This window comes from Mastigoproctus giganteus, chromosome 10, assembly GCF_048544385.1.
Source record: "Mastigoproctus giganteus isolate SK-2022 chromosome 10, ASM4854438v1, whole genome shotgun sequence".
Taxonomy (NCBI): Eukaryota; Metazoa; Arthropoda; class Arachnida; order Uropygi; family Thelyphonidae; genus Mastigoproctus; species Mastigoproctus giganteus.
In genome coordinates this window covers 215,875,151-215,892,691 of record NC_143584.1, presented here as the reverse complement: position 1 = coordinate 215,892,691, position 17,541 = coordinate 215,875,151, and the positions used below count along the sequence as shown (strand labels likewise).

Sequence of the window (17,541 nt, the reverse complement as noted above, 5' to 3'; positions counted from 1 at the left end):
CCCAGCAGTCCTCGAAATCCCCAGCACCTTGCTTTCCATGCTGCTGCTCATTCCAATAGAAGTAGTTCAAGGATCACTTTCACCTCTGACTGTGGCTACTGGTAATCTATTAGTTTGTGAATCGCCCCCTCCAAGCTAGCAGTTTTCTGACCCACCTAACACTGCTTAGATAGCATCAGAAAATATTTTTGCACACTTTCTATTTAAGTGTATCCCATCCATATAGAAACAATCTCTCCAAAGCCGATTGTTTGACAAGGCTCTTGTCATATACTCCCTCCTATCATGTCTGGGTAGAATTACAAACACTTTTAAATTTAGCACTAACTCGCAACTTTTTTTCAACATTGACCTGTAGACAGGAAATAAGTACGCCTATCTTGATGTCATTAATGCCAACGTGTACAACAGTCACCCTTTGTGCCCTTAAAAGATATCTGCTCTACAACATCATCAGCTTTTGTCCCTGGCAGACATACACTCATTCACAATATAATTCCTGTCTCCCAGACAGTAGGGCACCTCCGTAGCCAGGTGGGAAGGAGCAGCAGTGCGTAGCACACGCTTCTTGATTACACCGGGGTTCGAGCCCGGTGTAATCAAGAAGGTCAAGGAATGACCACCGCATATTCCGGAGCAATATGGCCTTAGTTGCTAATGCTCCTAAAAACCAACCAAACAAACAAACAAACCAGACAGTAGAGTCACTGACAATAACTAGTTCCTGTGGAACCAGCACCTTCTGCCCTGAAAAATATATCATTCAGTTTGGACTATGTGCCGACCGGGCTAGCTGGGTGGGTAAAGTATCTGCCTAGCAACCCAAAGGTCGCGGGTTTGAATCCCGCCTCGGGTTTGGATCAAAGTACTGCAAAAACCTTGGGAGGTTCATTATGGCCACAGATGCCGATGCGCCAATAACTACCAAAAAAAAAAAAAAAAAATTGGACTATGACTTCCAGAAATTTCTGTACAACAAGGCTATTGCTGCTCATAGTCTTTGTTCAGTTTTCTGACAGTCACTTTGCTGCTGCCATAAAACTGAACTGTGAAATACGGGGTGCGAAGCTAGATTTTTAAACACCATTGTGACTTGCTGCCAAGGATTTATCTGGCCTTGCTTAAGAAAAACTGGAAATTGACAGGTATAAAAAGACAAATGAATCACAGAAAGCATGGAAATGCCTCTACTTTCTCCAAGACAAAAGAAAACTGTAACCCCATTGCAAACCAAGCATGTGATCTATCAAAGATCACATGCTTAGTTTGCATTTTGCAGTTTGTGCCAATATGATGTTAATATATCAAATAGCAGGAAAAGTGACATTACACCATATTAATTATGTAAAACATATTTGTAACATCAAATGTCAAGAAGTATGCAAAAACCTTTTTTTTTAGCTGCATTAGCATATGTGTGAAGTACCTACTGTCTTCACTTTGTGTGTTCATCCATCTGCATCAAAACAGCTGAACTCCTAGTGGACCATGTCATTTAATCAGGCAAATAAAAATCTGGCAGTTATTTCTTTTTTTAATACATATCACATAGCCTCTACTGTATATTGTAGCTGAAGTACTGGATCTTTTTTGTTGCTGTGCGCTGATTGGAAGAGAGAATGAGCAATATGGCAGATGCACAGAAAAAAAATGTTCTTGTTCTTGCATATAAAACTAGTTGCTTTTTGAGAAGCATGTTTTTTTTTTTTTTTGTTTTTTTTTATCGGTTTACTAAATAATAAATAATGAATTATTACTACTTGTGTATTATATTAATCACAGCAGAAATGTGAAATACATGTTGTTTCATTTGGCATTAAAATCCAGGAGATAAGAATCTTCGTGGATCTTTTGATTTTTTTTATTAAATCATAGATCTGTGAAATATGTCTTTTTAATTTTTATTAAAAAAATTGAAGAGGAAATTAGTTAATTAAGTAGTAATTAATTAGTAATAAAATAATTATTTGCCTTTAATATTTTACTTTTTAAAGTGGAAATGCTGATTTGGATGCTGTATAGATAGTATTTTTTTACTTCAAATTTAGTTGAACCTGTGCCATTGACTGCAGTATATTGTGTTGGTATGTTATTTGCAAAAATGTTTCTTAAGTCAGAAATTGCTAAAAAGGTATGGTTCAGACAGGACAAAATCAACAGCTATTTTTAATGAAATGACATCAGATATAACTGCAACAGTTATGCAGTGTTTGCAAAATGGAGATTTTTTTCTGTTTCAACTAATGGCAGTAACAATACAGATGCATATAAATTATCGGTTGACACAGAACCCTATGATATATATAAGCTAGTCTGTAATCAAGTCACGAAGGAGGTTAGGCAGGCGAAGGCAGATTATAAGAAACCTTTGGCAAAGGATGTTGAGAAAAATAGCAAGGATTTCTTTACTTATATAAACTCTAAAAGGAAGGGGATGAATCTGATTGGCCCACTTGATATCAATGGTTCGACTGTTGATGATCCTGCTCAGATAGCAAACAAACTGAATCAGTATTTTGCATCTACATTCATACATGAGGAGTTATTAAGGTTTGAAAATGCCACATGGTTATCAAATTGTAACAGGGTGCTTAATGATTTTGTAATAATTGAGAACAAAGTGGAGGAGAAATTGTTGAAGATAAACATAAGAAAGGCACCTGGGGTGGATGGGATCTATCCAGTTATATTAAAGGAGGCAGTAAAGGAAGTAAGCAATCCCTTAGCCATAAATATGAGAGCATCCTTGGACTCAAGGGAGGTCCCCACAGACTAAAGATGTGCAAATGTGTCCCCAGTTCACAGAGGGGATCGAAGGGTGACACGAGTAATTACAGACCAGTTAGTTTAACTTCTGTTCCAGGTAAAATAATGGAGTCACTGGTTAAAGATGCATTGCAGGATCATCTAGACAAGACTGCAGCAATAATTCAGACACAGCATGGGTTTGCTAAGGGAAAGTCTTGTCTGACAAATTTGAGTTCAGTTCCTTTGTACGAGATTTCTCGTACAAAGGAACTGGATGCAAAAAACAATTTTGATATCATGTACTTGGATTTCAGGAAAGCTTTTGACACTGTTGCGCATGGAAGACTACTGTACCAATTGGAGCAGAATGGCATTAAGGGTAAGTTGCTACAATGGATAAAAGGTTGGTTGAGTGGGAGAAGACAGAGGGTGGTAATCAATGGGTGCTGCTCTTCAAGGACTAATGTTATTAGTGGAGTCCCACAGGGTTTGGTGTTGCGTTCACTGTTGTTTTGTATATTTATCAGTGATATTGATGAAGGTATATCGAAGGTATATATGAACGCTTAGTATCGAAGTTTGCAGATGATACAAAGGTTGGCAGGGTTGTTAATGAGAGTAATGGCAGTGTGTTACTGCAACAGGACCTAGAAAATTTGGGCAGATGGGCTAAGAAGTGGCAACTGAAGTTTAACCTTGACAAATGCAAAGTACTCCATATGGGTAGAAGTAACCCCAGAGGGACATACCAACTGTGTGGTACTACACTTAGGGTGGTAGAAAATGAAAAAGACCTGGGAGTAATTGTGCAGTCAGATGTGAAGTTTTCTGAGCAATGCAGATTGGCAACCTGTCTTCATTTCTGAGCGATGCAGACAGGTTGCCAGGGCAGGTCATGGGCTGTTGTCAATGATATACAGGAATTTTGTCCTGTATAAGGCAGTGGTCAGGCCACACCTTGAATACTGCTTGCAGGTCTAGAGGCCTTATTTTAGGAAGGATGTAGATTTGCTTTAAATTTTATTTAGACAGAGAATTTATAGATTATTGCTTAGTATTGGTAAGGGTATCAAATCTCCTGGTGGACAGGTTTTGCAGCTCCCACGAACGAAAAGTTTTTAATTATACTTAGCCGCTTAATTGACTCTAATGCATTAAGGGCTTATGCCTCAAGCTGTGAAAGAGTTAGACTATGTATATCTTAGTGCACTTGCATCATTTATACACAGCCAATTATAGATTAGCAAATATGCAATAGCAGAATCATATAAGTTACATCTCATATTGTGAATACCTTTATGACGAGTTGCCATAACATTGCACTACTTCGAATAAGTAACACTTCACCTGAAGGAGAAGACTGTTGTTACTTATTCTCAGAAGGGCCAAATAGCCCTGAAACGGTGCCATCTGGATGGCCGTATCCACTGAGAATAAGTAACAACAGTCTTCTCCTTCGGGTGAAGCGTTACTTATTCGAAGTAGTGCAATGTTATGGCAACTCGTCGTGAAGGTATTCACAATATGAGATGTAACTTAAATGATGCCGCTATTGCAAATTTGCTAATCTAGATTAAATTTGCTAATCTAAATTTGCTAATTAGATTAAATTATTTTCTATAAGTAGCTTATAGACCTAGTCAAGCTCCGTGGTTTATTTTGAATTTAGATAGCGCGATTTGGAAAGTAAGTAATACCTCGTGTCCGTAGATTAACCATTTGTAACTTGCCTCCTTCTTATAAGATACAATGTGTGTTAGCGTAATGTTTAACGAAAAACTAGATAACGAGTATAGTAGTATCAATTAATCAGTAAAATTTATTAATCTTATTAAATTTCATTGTCAATTGAATTGTACTTTTTTAACTAAATAAATATACCGACCTGGTTATTACAAACGTAATATCATAAATTAATACATATAAGTTGACAGGCGATAAGAAAGTCATATAACGTAAATCGAAGATAATATTCGATACCAAAATACATATATATATATATATATATATATATAGTGTTATAACTGCATTGGGGTATAGATTTAGGGTTATATTTTGTATTGAAATTTTATTGAACTTGACTCAGACCAGAACAGCAAAGCAAAAGGCTCAAACAAGTGGAAGTGCTGTGGCTCAGGGGAGAACTGAGGGGGCAGTTGTCCTGTGAATCATAGTATTTAAATGCACTGCTTGTTTTATGTGGGGAGCAATCAGGAATGGGACATGATATTGCCAAGGGGAATGTCTTTGTGTGTGCACGATGTAAGGAGTGCAAGGAAATCAGGTCCCAACTCAGCATTGTTATGGGCTTATATGAGAGCTTGAAGGACAGGGTGGATGCCCTCGAAGGATTTAAATTGAGGGGCCCATCAAGCTCTCAGCTGCCCACATCAATGCCAAAGCTTGCACTTGAACATCACGCAACACAGTGGCAACCCTCAAGGCAGAATGCGCTGGTCCCAAAGGAACTAGTTGTTGTAGGTAACTCTATTGCCAGGGAAACGGGGAACATATTGTGCAAAAAGGATAGATGGAACGGGACCAGTGTATGTCTGCCAGGGGCAAAGGTTGAGGACGTTGTAGGGCAGATATCATCCTTTAAGGCCACAAAGGGTGATATTATTGTACACGTTGGCACTAACGATATTAAGCGTAGGAGACCGGCAGAATTACTTAACAAGTACGACAATGCCGAAAAAAAGCAGTGAGTTAGGGTTGAATTTGAAAGTGTCTGCAATTCTGCCCAGACACGATAGGAGGAAGTATATAATTATTATTATTATTATTATTATTATAATAATAATGAGAGCCTTGTCGATCAATTCAGCCCTGGAAAGATTGTGCAAGGCTCAAAGGTTAGAATTTTTCTCAGCCTGGTCTGTGCTTGTTAACAAGAGAGACTGCTTCTACAGGGATGGGATACACTTAAATAGAAAGGGTGCGGTGCAAGAATATTTTCTGATGCTATCGAGGCAGAATTAGGTGGGTCGGAAAACTGCTAGCTTGGGGGGGATACACAGACTATTAGATTACAGTAGGATACACTTAAATAGAAAGGGTGCAAGAATATTTGCTGATGCTATCGAGGCAGAATTAGGTGGGTCGGAAAACTGCTAGCTTGGGGGGGATACACGGACTATTAGATTACAGTAGCCGCTGGCAGGCGCCTCCGTAGCCAGGTGGGAAGGAGCAACAGTGCGTAGCACACGCTTCTTGATTAGACCGGGGTTCGAGCCCATCACCACCAAATACGGAGAATGCGGAAAGGTCAGGGAATGACCACCGCATATTCCCGGAGCAATATGGCCTTAGTTGCTAATGCTCCTAAAAAAAAAAAAAAAAAACAAACCAAAAAAAAAGCCGCTGGCAGAGGTAAAAGTGGATCTTGCACTACTTCTATTGAAATGCAATTGGGCAGCAGCCTGGAAAGCAAGGCAATGGGAATTTCCAGGACTGCTGGGAGTCATAGTGGAACAAGTAAATACATGGGCTGTATTAGGGTAACTAAGAGTAGAAACAGGTGCATGTACACCAATGCTAGGAGTATAGTTAATAAATTCGATGAGCTTGAATTGCTAGTCAAGACATCAAAGGCAGATATTGTTGGGATATCCGAGACATGATGTCACACAGACATAAGAAGTGCAGAACTGGAATTTGGGGGGATACAAGGTGTACAGAAAGGATAGACAGGGCAGAAGGGGAGGAGTGGTTATGCTGTTAGTTAAGAAACACTAAATTCTAAGGAGGTGTGTCCAATAGATGTTGGTGAACAATGCAATGTTGAGTCTGTTTGGTGTGACATAAGCACTGGGAAAGGAAAAATGAGGCCTAATGAATCTGATGAGTATAATGAGCAATTGTGCAGAGAAATAGAGTGGGCCAGTAAATTAGTGTCTTATAATGGAGTAATTTTAATTTCCCATATATTGACTGGAATTTGTGAGTTGGTCACTCACACTAGTAAGGCTTTTGTGGATTTATTGGATGATTGTTTTTTACAGCAGCATGTTTGGGAGGCAACTAGAGGGAGTAAGTCTCTTGATCTGATTATCAGTAGTGATTCTTCATGCATCAATGTGCAGATAAAGGAACCACTAGGTGGCAGTGATTGCAGTGTGCTGAAGTGGGATTTACTCAAAGAGGTAACTACCATCAAGGGTAAAGGGAAGGGTTTTTGCTTTCGTAAAGGTGACTACGGTGATCTTAGACAGTATTTAAATTCTATACGGTGGAACCAACTGATGATGTTACCAACAGCAAATTCAAAATGGGAAGCATTCAAAGAATTAATCTTGGAAGCCACTAGGCTTTTCATACCAACAAAGAAATATTGTTCAAGATTTAGACCTAAATGGATGTCAGATGAACTAATTAGACATGGGACAGAGAAGAAAAATGGATGGGATACATATAAATTAACATGTGACACAGAAACCTATGATAGATATAAGCTGGTCTGTAACCAAGTTACAAAGGAGATTACGCAGGCAAAGGCAGATTACGAGAAATCTTTAGCAAAGGATGCAAAGAAAAACAGCAAAGAGTTCTTTACTTATGTAAACTCTAGAAGGAATGGGATGAATCAGATTGGAGTACTTAATATCGATCGTTCAACTGTTGATGATCCTGCTGAGGTAGCTAATAAACTGAATGAATATTTTGCATTGACATTCACACATGAGGAGTTATTCAGGAAGTGGAATGCCAGAGGTGTATTCAACTCTGGCAGTAAGCTAGATAATCTTGTAATAACTGAGAGTAAAGTGGAGGAGAAATTGTTGAAGATAAACACAAGAATGGCACCTGGGGTGGATGGAATCTATTCAGTTATATTAAAGAAGGTGGCAAAGGTAGTAAGCAAACTCTTAGCCATAATTATGAGAGCTTCCCTGGACTCAGGGGAGGTACCCATGGACTGGAGATGTGCAAATGTGACCCCAATCCACAATGGAGGATCAAAGGGAGACACAAGTAATTACAGACCTGTTAGTTAAACTCCTTTTAGTTTAACTTCACTATTAACATTAGTCCACGATGAGCAGTGTCCATTGATTACCGCTCTCTGTCTTCTTCCCGTCAACCATCCCTTTATCAATAGCAGCAATTTGCCTCCAGTGCCACACTGCTCCAATTTGTGCAGCAGTCTTCCTTGTGCAACAGTATCAAAAGCCTTTCTAAGATCCAAATATATAATATCAAAGTTATTCCCTACATCCAGTTCTTTTGTGACTGCATCATAGTATCCAATCAAATTGGTCAGGCAAGATTTTCCCTTAACAAAACCACGCTGTCCGAGCTATAACTGAAGTCTTGTCTAGATGATCCTGCAGTGCTTCTTTAACCAGTGCCTCCGTTAATTTTCCTGGAACAGAAGTTAAACTCACAGGTCTATAATTACTTGTGTCAGCCTTTGATCCTCCTTTGTGAATCGGGGTCACATTTGCACATCTCCACTCTATGGGTACCTTCCCCGAGTCCAAAGAAGCTCTCATAATTATGGCTAAGGATTCGCTTACTTCCTTTGCTGCCTCCTGTAATATAACTGGATAGATCCTATCCACCCCGGGTGCCTTTTTTATGTTTATCCTCAACAATTTCTCCTCCACTTTCCTCTCAGTTATTACCAAATCATCTAGCTCACTGCCAGAGTTTACTTCACCTCTGGTATTCCCCTTCCTGAATAACTCCTCATGTGTGAATGTAGATGCAAAATGTTTGTTTAGTTTGTGGATGTTATTAGTGGAGTCCCTCAAGGTTCAGTGTTGGGTCCATTGTTGTTTTCTGTATTTATAAATAATATTGATGATGGTATATCAGGCTTAATGTCCAAGTTTGCAGACCATACGAAGGTTGGCAGGGTTGTTAATGGCACTAATGATAGTATACTGCTGCAACAGGATCTAGAAAAGTTGAGCAGATGGGCTGAGAGGTGGCAAATGAAGTTTAACATTGACAAATGTAAAGTACTACATATGGGAAGCAGTAATCCCAGAGTAACGTATCAACTGTGTGGTACCACACTGACAGCTTGAAAAAACCAGACTGCTTGACCACCTCCAACAGGAATGGCAGGATCAGTGGACAGAATCCACTAAAGGGGAAATCACCAAGAAGTTCCTCCCTAGCGTAAACAGAGTCTTTCCAAAACCCCCGAGTTGGTTCCAACCGGGACTCCACGTCACCTTTCTGCTCACAGCGCACTGGCCATTTAATGCAAAACTATCTAGCTTCCGAATCACTGAGGATCCCCGTTGCCTCTGTGGCCACGCGGAGACATGGCAACATCTCATATATGACTGCAACCAGTATGAGGACCTGCGATGTGGGCTCACCACTGCTATCATCTACTTCCCGCAGAACATGGAACAGCATCTTCTCGACTCGGAACAAGAATACAAAGCCCTTACCATTTTTGCACAGAAACTCTTTGCTAGAAGGCGAGCACTTATAGCAAACCACCATGCACAGCACCCAGAAGCTGATGATCAGTCCCAAAACCAGGACTAGAGAAAACTGGAATACACAAGAAAACTGTACCAAATAACCCACAACCATGAACATGACCATCATTTAGCCTTGTTCACGAGGGAACTGACAACCAGGAAGATCTACGTCTGAACCAGAGACAAACTGACACAGGACTTGATATGAACTGGTTACAAATTATTTGCACTGGACCACTAACTAGATGACTAAACCAAATGACCAATGCACAAACTAAGAAAATGATATCACTAGGACCCAATGCTGCATCCTCATAACATGCACAGTAGGCGACCTGAACAGGTTACATGACCAACCATAGGACAAGACTGCTCATGTATGACCCTGCAACTGAGATTTGACTCCTATATTGAAAAAGATCACCAAAGAAGATCCGGTTCAGATCGTTTGGACTCCCACGTGCTCACAACTGTCAATGCCTGAAGGCGATCTGTACTGGGCTCCCTTGCCTGGTACCTTTACTCTCTTTCCCCTCCACTGATATGGTGCCGTTATGGGGAGGAGGAGACAGTCTTGTCTCCTCTCCACCCCTGCCAACCCTGATTCTTCTCCTGGTGGGGCTTGGGCCTGCCTCACTGAAAATCCTGGGGTCGCCTTCTCTATCGTCCCCATACTTCTGTGTTTTCCCCCCAGCCTTCAGCCCCCTACTCTGCTTAATATGCCAGCGTATAATCCCACACAAACTGCAAAAACTTAACTTCGTCCAAATTAAACCGCATACACCTCAATTGGCTTTTCTAATTCCAGCACTCACCCCTACCAAGTTTTTTTTTGTTTTAGGCCCTAGTCACTGAAATCTCAGGAAACTAGGTGGCAGGGTCTGCCAGAGTAAAATTTCATTCTGTGTACCTGGTCTGCCTCCACGAGGCCAAGTGTGGGCAACGTTGGGCCTCAGTAGGGGTCCAGCGGCTAAACGGCCAGATGAACAACGATACACAACACTACACATATACAAAATCCACACACTTTTAAAGCTCTGGCCTTCCCAGTGAACTGGTACACCTACAATGAAAGCGATGCGGAGCTGGGGAAAACCCCTGGTGCCGTTAGACATCAATACACTTTACACACTGACAGTGGTAGAGAATGAAAAGGACCTGGGGGTAATTGTTCAGGCAGATATGAAGTTTTCTGAGCAGTGCAGACAGTCTGCAAGAGTATCTCATGGTGTCTTGTCAATGATATACAGGAATTTTTCTAACAGGGATAAGGAGGTGATTATCCCCTTGTATAAGGCAATGATCAGGCCACACCTTGAGTACTGTGCAGCAACTTACAGTGTCTGGAGACTAGGCACCTGCAAGGTGATCTGATTGAGGTGTATAAAGCCTTGAATGGTTTGAGCATGCTCAATGCTGATGGGATTCTTGCTCAGAATAATCACCTGAGAGGGCATAATTTCAAATTGAGGAAAGACGGTTTGTAGGGTAGATGTGCGGAAGTTTGCCTTTAGCCAGCGGGTGGTTGATTGCTGGAACAAACTTCCATCTGTCATAGAATTTGAAAGCTTAAATAGATTCAAGGCAGAACTTGACAAACATTTGGAGCGAGTGGATGGGTGAAATAAGGATGTTTAGGCTGATGCTATATAAGCTTGCTTTCTTGTATCATGTGCTTATGCTAATTACAAACCTAAGGGGGCATAAATTGAAATTGAGGAAGGACAGATGTAGAATATTTGTGTGGAGATTTGCCTTTAGCCAGCGGGTAGTTAATTGCCGGAACAAACTTCCATCTCTCGTTGTGGAAGTTAGATAGGTTAAATAAATTTAAGGAGGAACTGGACAAACATTTTAGAGCGGATTGTTTGTTGTTTTTTTTTTTTTTTTGGCTGATGCTGCATAAGCTCATACACTTGCTTTCTTGCATCACATGCCACTACTACAGATGCTAAGACTTATCTCATTGTTTTAATGTTTTGTGATGATGAAATATTGAGAATTGCTACTCTACTTTCTGTACTTTCCCTGGAAGTTTATTCTACTGAACAAAACAGGGAATTTGATGCTTTCAGAATTTAAATAAAATGCAAGTTAAATAATGAATGGAATTCTGTTGTCGACATGGTTCTGTTTATGGTAGACCACAAGAATGGTGTCAGCAATAATAAAAATGACAGAAACAAGGATTGATCATTATAGATTGTCTTTGCTATTTAATTAATTTAACTGAAATTAAGTAAATGGTAATTTAATTCACTTGTCTAGAAAATTTTTCACAGACAAATTTCTTGTTGCAAAAAATACTGCAACATGTTTGTCAGCCAAAGTGAATTACATTCTTAGAGATTTATTTCATTTCTTGGAGAGAAATACTAAAAGAAAAGAAAAAAAAAAGACAGGATTTAGTAGTATTGATATCATAGCAAAGAGACCAAGAAGATAATTAAAACATGTTTGTATCAGATGGCTTTCATTTGGCAGTTTGCAAATATTGGTTGACCAGCAGGAACTATTAGTTTATTTTTATGAGGAGGTGATCTGTCAGAAACTTTCATCTTTGGCTTTGTCTGAATTTATACCAAATTTTGCCAAAGTGAAGAAAATATATCAAAGTTAAAAACTGAAAAAGAAAGGGTGAAGAGTAAAGATGAAAAAAAGAGAAAGCCGATTCTGGCCGTGAGGGGGGGATTTAGATTCAGCAGAAAAAAGGACTGCCATTAGTGTCACATAAGAAACAACCAGTTTTGAAAAATCAAAATCCTTTCCTAAGTTGTGAAAAATACTTGTATATCCATGTTCCTTCCTTCTAATTGAGTAAAGCATCTTGTAAATTTCTACTTAATATCATATTCATCTTTGATAAATTGAATATAATTTTTCAGACCATCTCTACAGATTTACATTTTAATCCTTTCCCAGTCACATTAAAAGTCATGGCATGTTAGTGTACAGAATACACCAATTTTTTTGGAATAAATTATAAGAAATAGTTGAAAATGGTAAACTTTAAAAAACATATTCTTAATTCTGATAATATATAAGATTAAATTTAATTTTGAAACAAGTCATATTATCCAAAAAAAAAATTATTTCTGTAAATGCTTTGAGATCAACTTTTTTCAAAAAATGAGCAAAAACAAAACCAATATGAAAGCTATATAGCTTTCATTTTGAAAAATTAAAACTATTATTTATTAAGCCTGTTTTACTCAAAAACAGAGCCGTAAAGAATTTTTGACAACTATACCTCTCCATTGGAAAAAATAATTAATGATCTATGGCAGGCTTAAATTTATCCTACCATTGTTTAGTGCATAATGGCCTTTAGCTGCCATTGCACCGTAAAACCAACAACAACAAGCTTAAATTTAATATGCTTGAGAAATACTAAAATTTCACTTTTTTTTTTTTTTTTTTTTTTTTAAATTCACACAAAATTTTACAAGTTTTTCTCTGTTGATTGATGCTATATATGCCCACTCAAAAATTAACGGAATTTCTGAGAGAACCCTTGTCAAAATTTGTGGAGCCTAGTTGTACTGAAAGTAGTCCATTGCTTGGAGTACATTATCACTTCATTTGTTGCCAAAAAGAGAACAGTGATATAACCATACACTTGCAGATAAACTACTTCATCATAGTTTGCAACTATATATATTTTTAATAAGTTCCATTTGAAGGAAGTGTGAATCAATGCAAAGGTTGCAAGAATTTATGACATTGAAAGTGCAAATTTCTTTTCTGTTTGATACTTTTTTGGAATAATTTTCTCCCTTTATCCTGCCTTTAAAAAATTATGATACAAAATATGGCTGTGGATGAAGTTCAGAAGCAATTTGCAAATGTTGAGGTGGATAACAGCAATTACTGCAATGCAAATATTTTTAAAATGCAAAATATGTGTCTTTTCCTGAATTTACTTTTAAGTGCTGATTTCCTGAAATGGTTACTGCTACTTCTTGAAAGTGTTCCACATCATAACATTGGGTGAAAAAAATATATATCTGGACTTCATATATTTCAAAAGTTACATATACACATTTTATATTTTTTAGATAAAAATTTAGTTTTTAATATTTTTATATATCTTTTAATTTCAGTGTTGCTTTTTTGTGGAATTTAGTATACTTGTTATTACAGGTTATTAGATTTGTCTGTTTTGAGTTTTTAGCCTCGGCTACTGAATTGATAATGTGCCAGTGGTTATCAGGTAGTTTGTTCTTAAAAGAGGTTAGATTACTTTTAAAGTAACTTAATCTCTGTTAAGAACAAATCCTGTTTTAGGAGAGTTAGGTTACTTTAAAAATGTCTTTAATTTTTTTTAATAAAAATTTGTAGAAGACAGTTAGATTATTTTGAAGTTGTTTATTAAATACCACAGCGCAATCATGTCACTAGTGGCAATATATCTGTGGTAGGCAATTTATGTAAGTTAGCATGGTGCACTATAGTCTGCATCAAGTAACTTTTGGAACATAAAATATTTTGGTTAGCCAATACTATTTATTAGAATTAAATAAATTTATAAATGAAGTTGAAACTGCATTTTATTGTATTTCATGATGATAGTGTAGTTTACTCACTGTAGTGATTTATTTTAGTAATTTACAAATTACTAAAATAAATTTACTGTCTAAATGAAACATCATTTGGACAATGCAGTTCCAGCTGTAGCCAGAAAGCAAATACATTTCAGCTTTTGAATCGCTTTTTGATTTATAAAAGTCGGTAGTTATGCAAGCTTATTTAAACTATTTTCTCATTGAATATTTTCTTAATTTCTTCCTGCTCCACTCCATCCTAAAAATGCTTCAAAATAGCAGTTTAACTTATAGTATTTCTTCTATGGAAGCACTTGAATATTGTACTGAATTACACTTTTGTTTCTAGATTCCTTTTTAATATTTCAAAATTACTGATATTATATATACAGCTTTCATTTTTTATTTATTTAATATTATTAATTTAATTTACCGGAAAGTATAATGTAAAATCTTTCCTTTTAGTACCTGTATGTAGTTGGAGCATTATTGGTTTTAGAATTGATCTCTGGTGGAATTGCATTTGCTTATCAAGATGAAGTAAGTTCATTCATCCTTTCTTAGTGTGAGAATAGTATGTAAAAATGATTATTTTATACACCAGTGTATAAAATGTTTTTGAATAAGGCCAGTGAACTTTTCTGTTTATACTTAGGGATAGTGATATAGGGTCAGAGTAGTTTATAAGATAGTGATATTATAAGAATATGACTATTTGTTGAGGCATGTAAATGAACATCTTAATACAAGGTTATACATACATGGTGTGTGTAACTCTGTATTGGTATTAGCATTAGTAGAGGCATATCATGCAAGAAAGCAAGCTTATGCAGCATCAGCCAAAAAAACAAAAAAAAAACCACTCCCATTTCACCCCTCCGTTCATTCAAAATACCATTCGAGCTGAGCCTTAAATTTATTTAGGCTATAAACTTCCACAACAAGGGATGGAAGTTTGTTCCACCAGCCAACTACCCGCTGGCTAAAGGCAAATTTCTGCACATCTATCCTACATCTGTCTTTCCTCAATTTGAATTTATGCCCTCTCGGGTGATTATTCTAAGCAAGAGGAAGGATCCTATCGGCATTGAGCATGCTCAAACCATTCAAGGCTTTATACACCTCTACCAGATCACCTCGCCGGTGCCTAGTCTCCAGACACTGTAATTTGCAAAACTTGAGCCTTTCTTCGTAAGAGCAACCCTTTGTTCCATTCACTAATCTTGTTGCCCTTCTCTGTACTCGTTCCAGCAGCTCTACGTCCTTCTTGAAATGAGGCCTCCAGACCTGTATACAGTACTCAAGGTGTGGCCTGACCATTGCCTTATACAAGGGAATACTCACCTCCTTATCCCTGCTAGAAAAATTCCTGTATATCATTGACAAGACACCATGAGCTACCCTTGCAGCCCGTCTGCACTGCTCAGAGAACTTCATATCTGCCTGCACAATTACCCCCAGGTCCTTTTCATTCTCTACCACTGTCAGTGTAGTACCACAGAGTTGATACGTTGCTCTGGGGTTACTGTTTCCCATATGTAGTACTTTACATTTGTCAATGTTAAACTTCATTTGCCACCTCTCAGCCCATCTGCTCAACCTTTCCAGATCCTGTTGCAGCAGCATAGTGTCAGTAGTGTCCTTAACAACCCTGCCAACCTTTGTATCGTCTGCAAACTTGGACATTAAGCTTGATATACCATCATCAGTATCATTTATAAATACAGAAAACAGCAATGGACCCAACACTGAACCCTGAGGGACTCCACTAATAACATTAGTCCACGATGAGCAGTGTCCATTGATTGCCACTCTCTGTCTTCTCCCCCTCAACCATCCCTTTATCCATAGCAGCAATTTGCCTCCAGTGCCACACAGCTACAATTTGTGCAGCAGTCTTCCATGTGCAACAGTATCAAAAGCCTTTCTAAGATCCAAATATATAATATCAAAGTTATTCCCTGCATCCAGTTCTTTTGTAACTGCATCATAGTATCCAATCAAATTGGTCAGGCAAGACTTTTCCTTAACAAAACCATGCTGTGTCTGAGCTATAACTGAAGTCTTGTCTAGATTATCCTGCAGTGCTTCTTTAACCAGTGCCTCCATTAATTTTCCTGGAACGGAAGTTAAACTCACAGGTCTATAATTACTTGTGTCAGCCTTTGATCCTCCTTTGTGAATTGGGGTCACATTTGCACATCTCCAGTCTATGGGTATCTCCCCTGAGTCCAAAGAAGCTCTCATAATTATGGCTAAGGGTTTGCTTACTTCCTTTGCTGCTTCCTTTAATATAACTGGATAGATCCCATCCGCCCGGGTGCCTTTTTTATGTTTATCCTCAACAATTTCTCCTCCACTTTCCTCTCAGTTATTACAAAATCATCTAGCTCACTGCCAGAGTTTACTTCACCTCTGGCATTCCCCTTCCTGAATAACTCCTCATGTGTGAATGTAGATGCAAAATACTCATCTAGTTTGTTAGCCACATGAGCAGGATCCTCAACCATTGAATCATCAATATCCAGTGGACCACTCTGATTCATCCCTTTCCTTCTAGAGTTTACATAGATAAAGAACTCTTTTCTGTTTTTTTTTTTTGCATCCTTTGCCAAGAATTTCTCATAATCTGCCTTTGCCTGCCTAATCTCCTTTTGTGACTTGGTTACAGACCAGCTTATATCTATCATAGGCTTCCATGTCACTCATTAATTTATATGTATCCCATATGCCACGCCTACCCACAGGTAGGCGTGGCAAACAATCAAATGATTGGTGGTGGGTGCGACAGACGACAAGCTACTGTGTAGTCATTGGTTGACATTATGATGCGTATTTACCAGTAAAGAATGGTGCATAATAGTTTTGTAATGAACGGTGAAGAGGTAATAGTAGTGATGAATCTTTTAAAGATGGAAGAAATTTCCGCATGAGTGTCTTTAAAAATAAAAGTACAGTAATAAAAAATTAATATTTTATTAATAAACAATTTATGTTCTAGTCCACTCATGATTCTAAAGAAAAAAGGTTAGGTTGCCCTCTCCATTTCGGGAGAGGTTCAAGCTCCCATGGGATTCAAGTGGAGGTAACCTGACCTTTTTTCACTGTTAGGGCATATTATTGAACAAGAAAATAAAAATACAGTCATAAAAAAAAAAATTTTTTTTTATGAATGTATTTCTAAATATGACTGATTCTAAAGAAAAAAGGTTAGGTTACCCCCTCCACTTCGGGAGGGGTTCAAGCTACCATGGGATTCAAGTTGAGGTAACCTGACCTTTTTTCACCATTAGAGTAAATGTTAGGGCATGTGCGATTAGGACAAGTTACCATTAGTGCTGCCACAGTGATACTAAACCGATGTTATTGTGTGTTGTGTTCGCACACCAATCAGCACGTTGTTTGCCACGCCTACTCGTTTGCCTCGATACCCGTCGATCAGTATATCGTTCTCAACTTTGCTCCAGACCCGTAACACCTACCGTCTGTTTACTGAGTGAGCAGCACTAGAGTGCCGTATCGGCAAACTAATTTTCCGTGTAAGTTATCCGATGTTTCTCGTCGTTCTTCTCGTGCAGGCTTTCTTTACCTTCGCCCCTATAGTATTTAGTACTGTACATGGATTGAGGGTTGAGAAGATGAAAGAAGATATTTATTGACATTGAACTTGAACTTCTGTAGATTGTAATTTTCAGGAATATCTGTGAAGGATGGTTGTTCCAGAAAGTGGAAGTTGAATGAAAAAATGAGGAAGAAGAAAAGTTGGTTCTGTGAGTTTGAAGTTGGACAGTAAAAGAATGTTG

At 38.2% G+C, this 17,541-nt stretch overlaps 1 protein-coding gene across 1 annotated transcript in view; it reads left to right on the top strand.

Annotated features, from left to right (window-relative positions):
• LOC150079903 (tetraspanin-11-like) overlaps positions 1-17,541 on the top strand; it is a 95,995-nt gene that overhangs the window by 25,764 nt on the left and 52,690 nt on the right. The window contains exon 4 of the mRNA XM_090383275.1: positions 14,204-14,278. Within this exon, the coding sequence (XP_090239401.1) occupies positions 14,204-14,278 (75 nt within the window). The remainder of the gene's footprint in view (positions 1-14,203; positions 14,279-17,541) is intronic.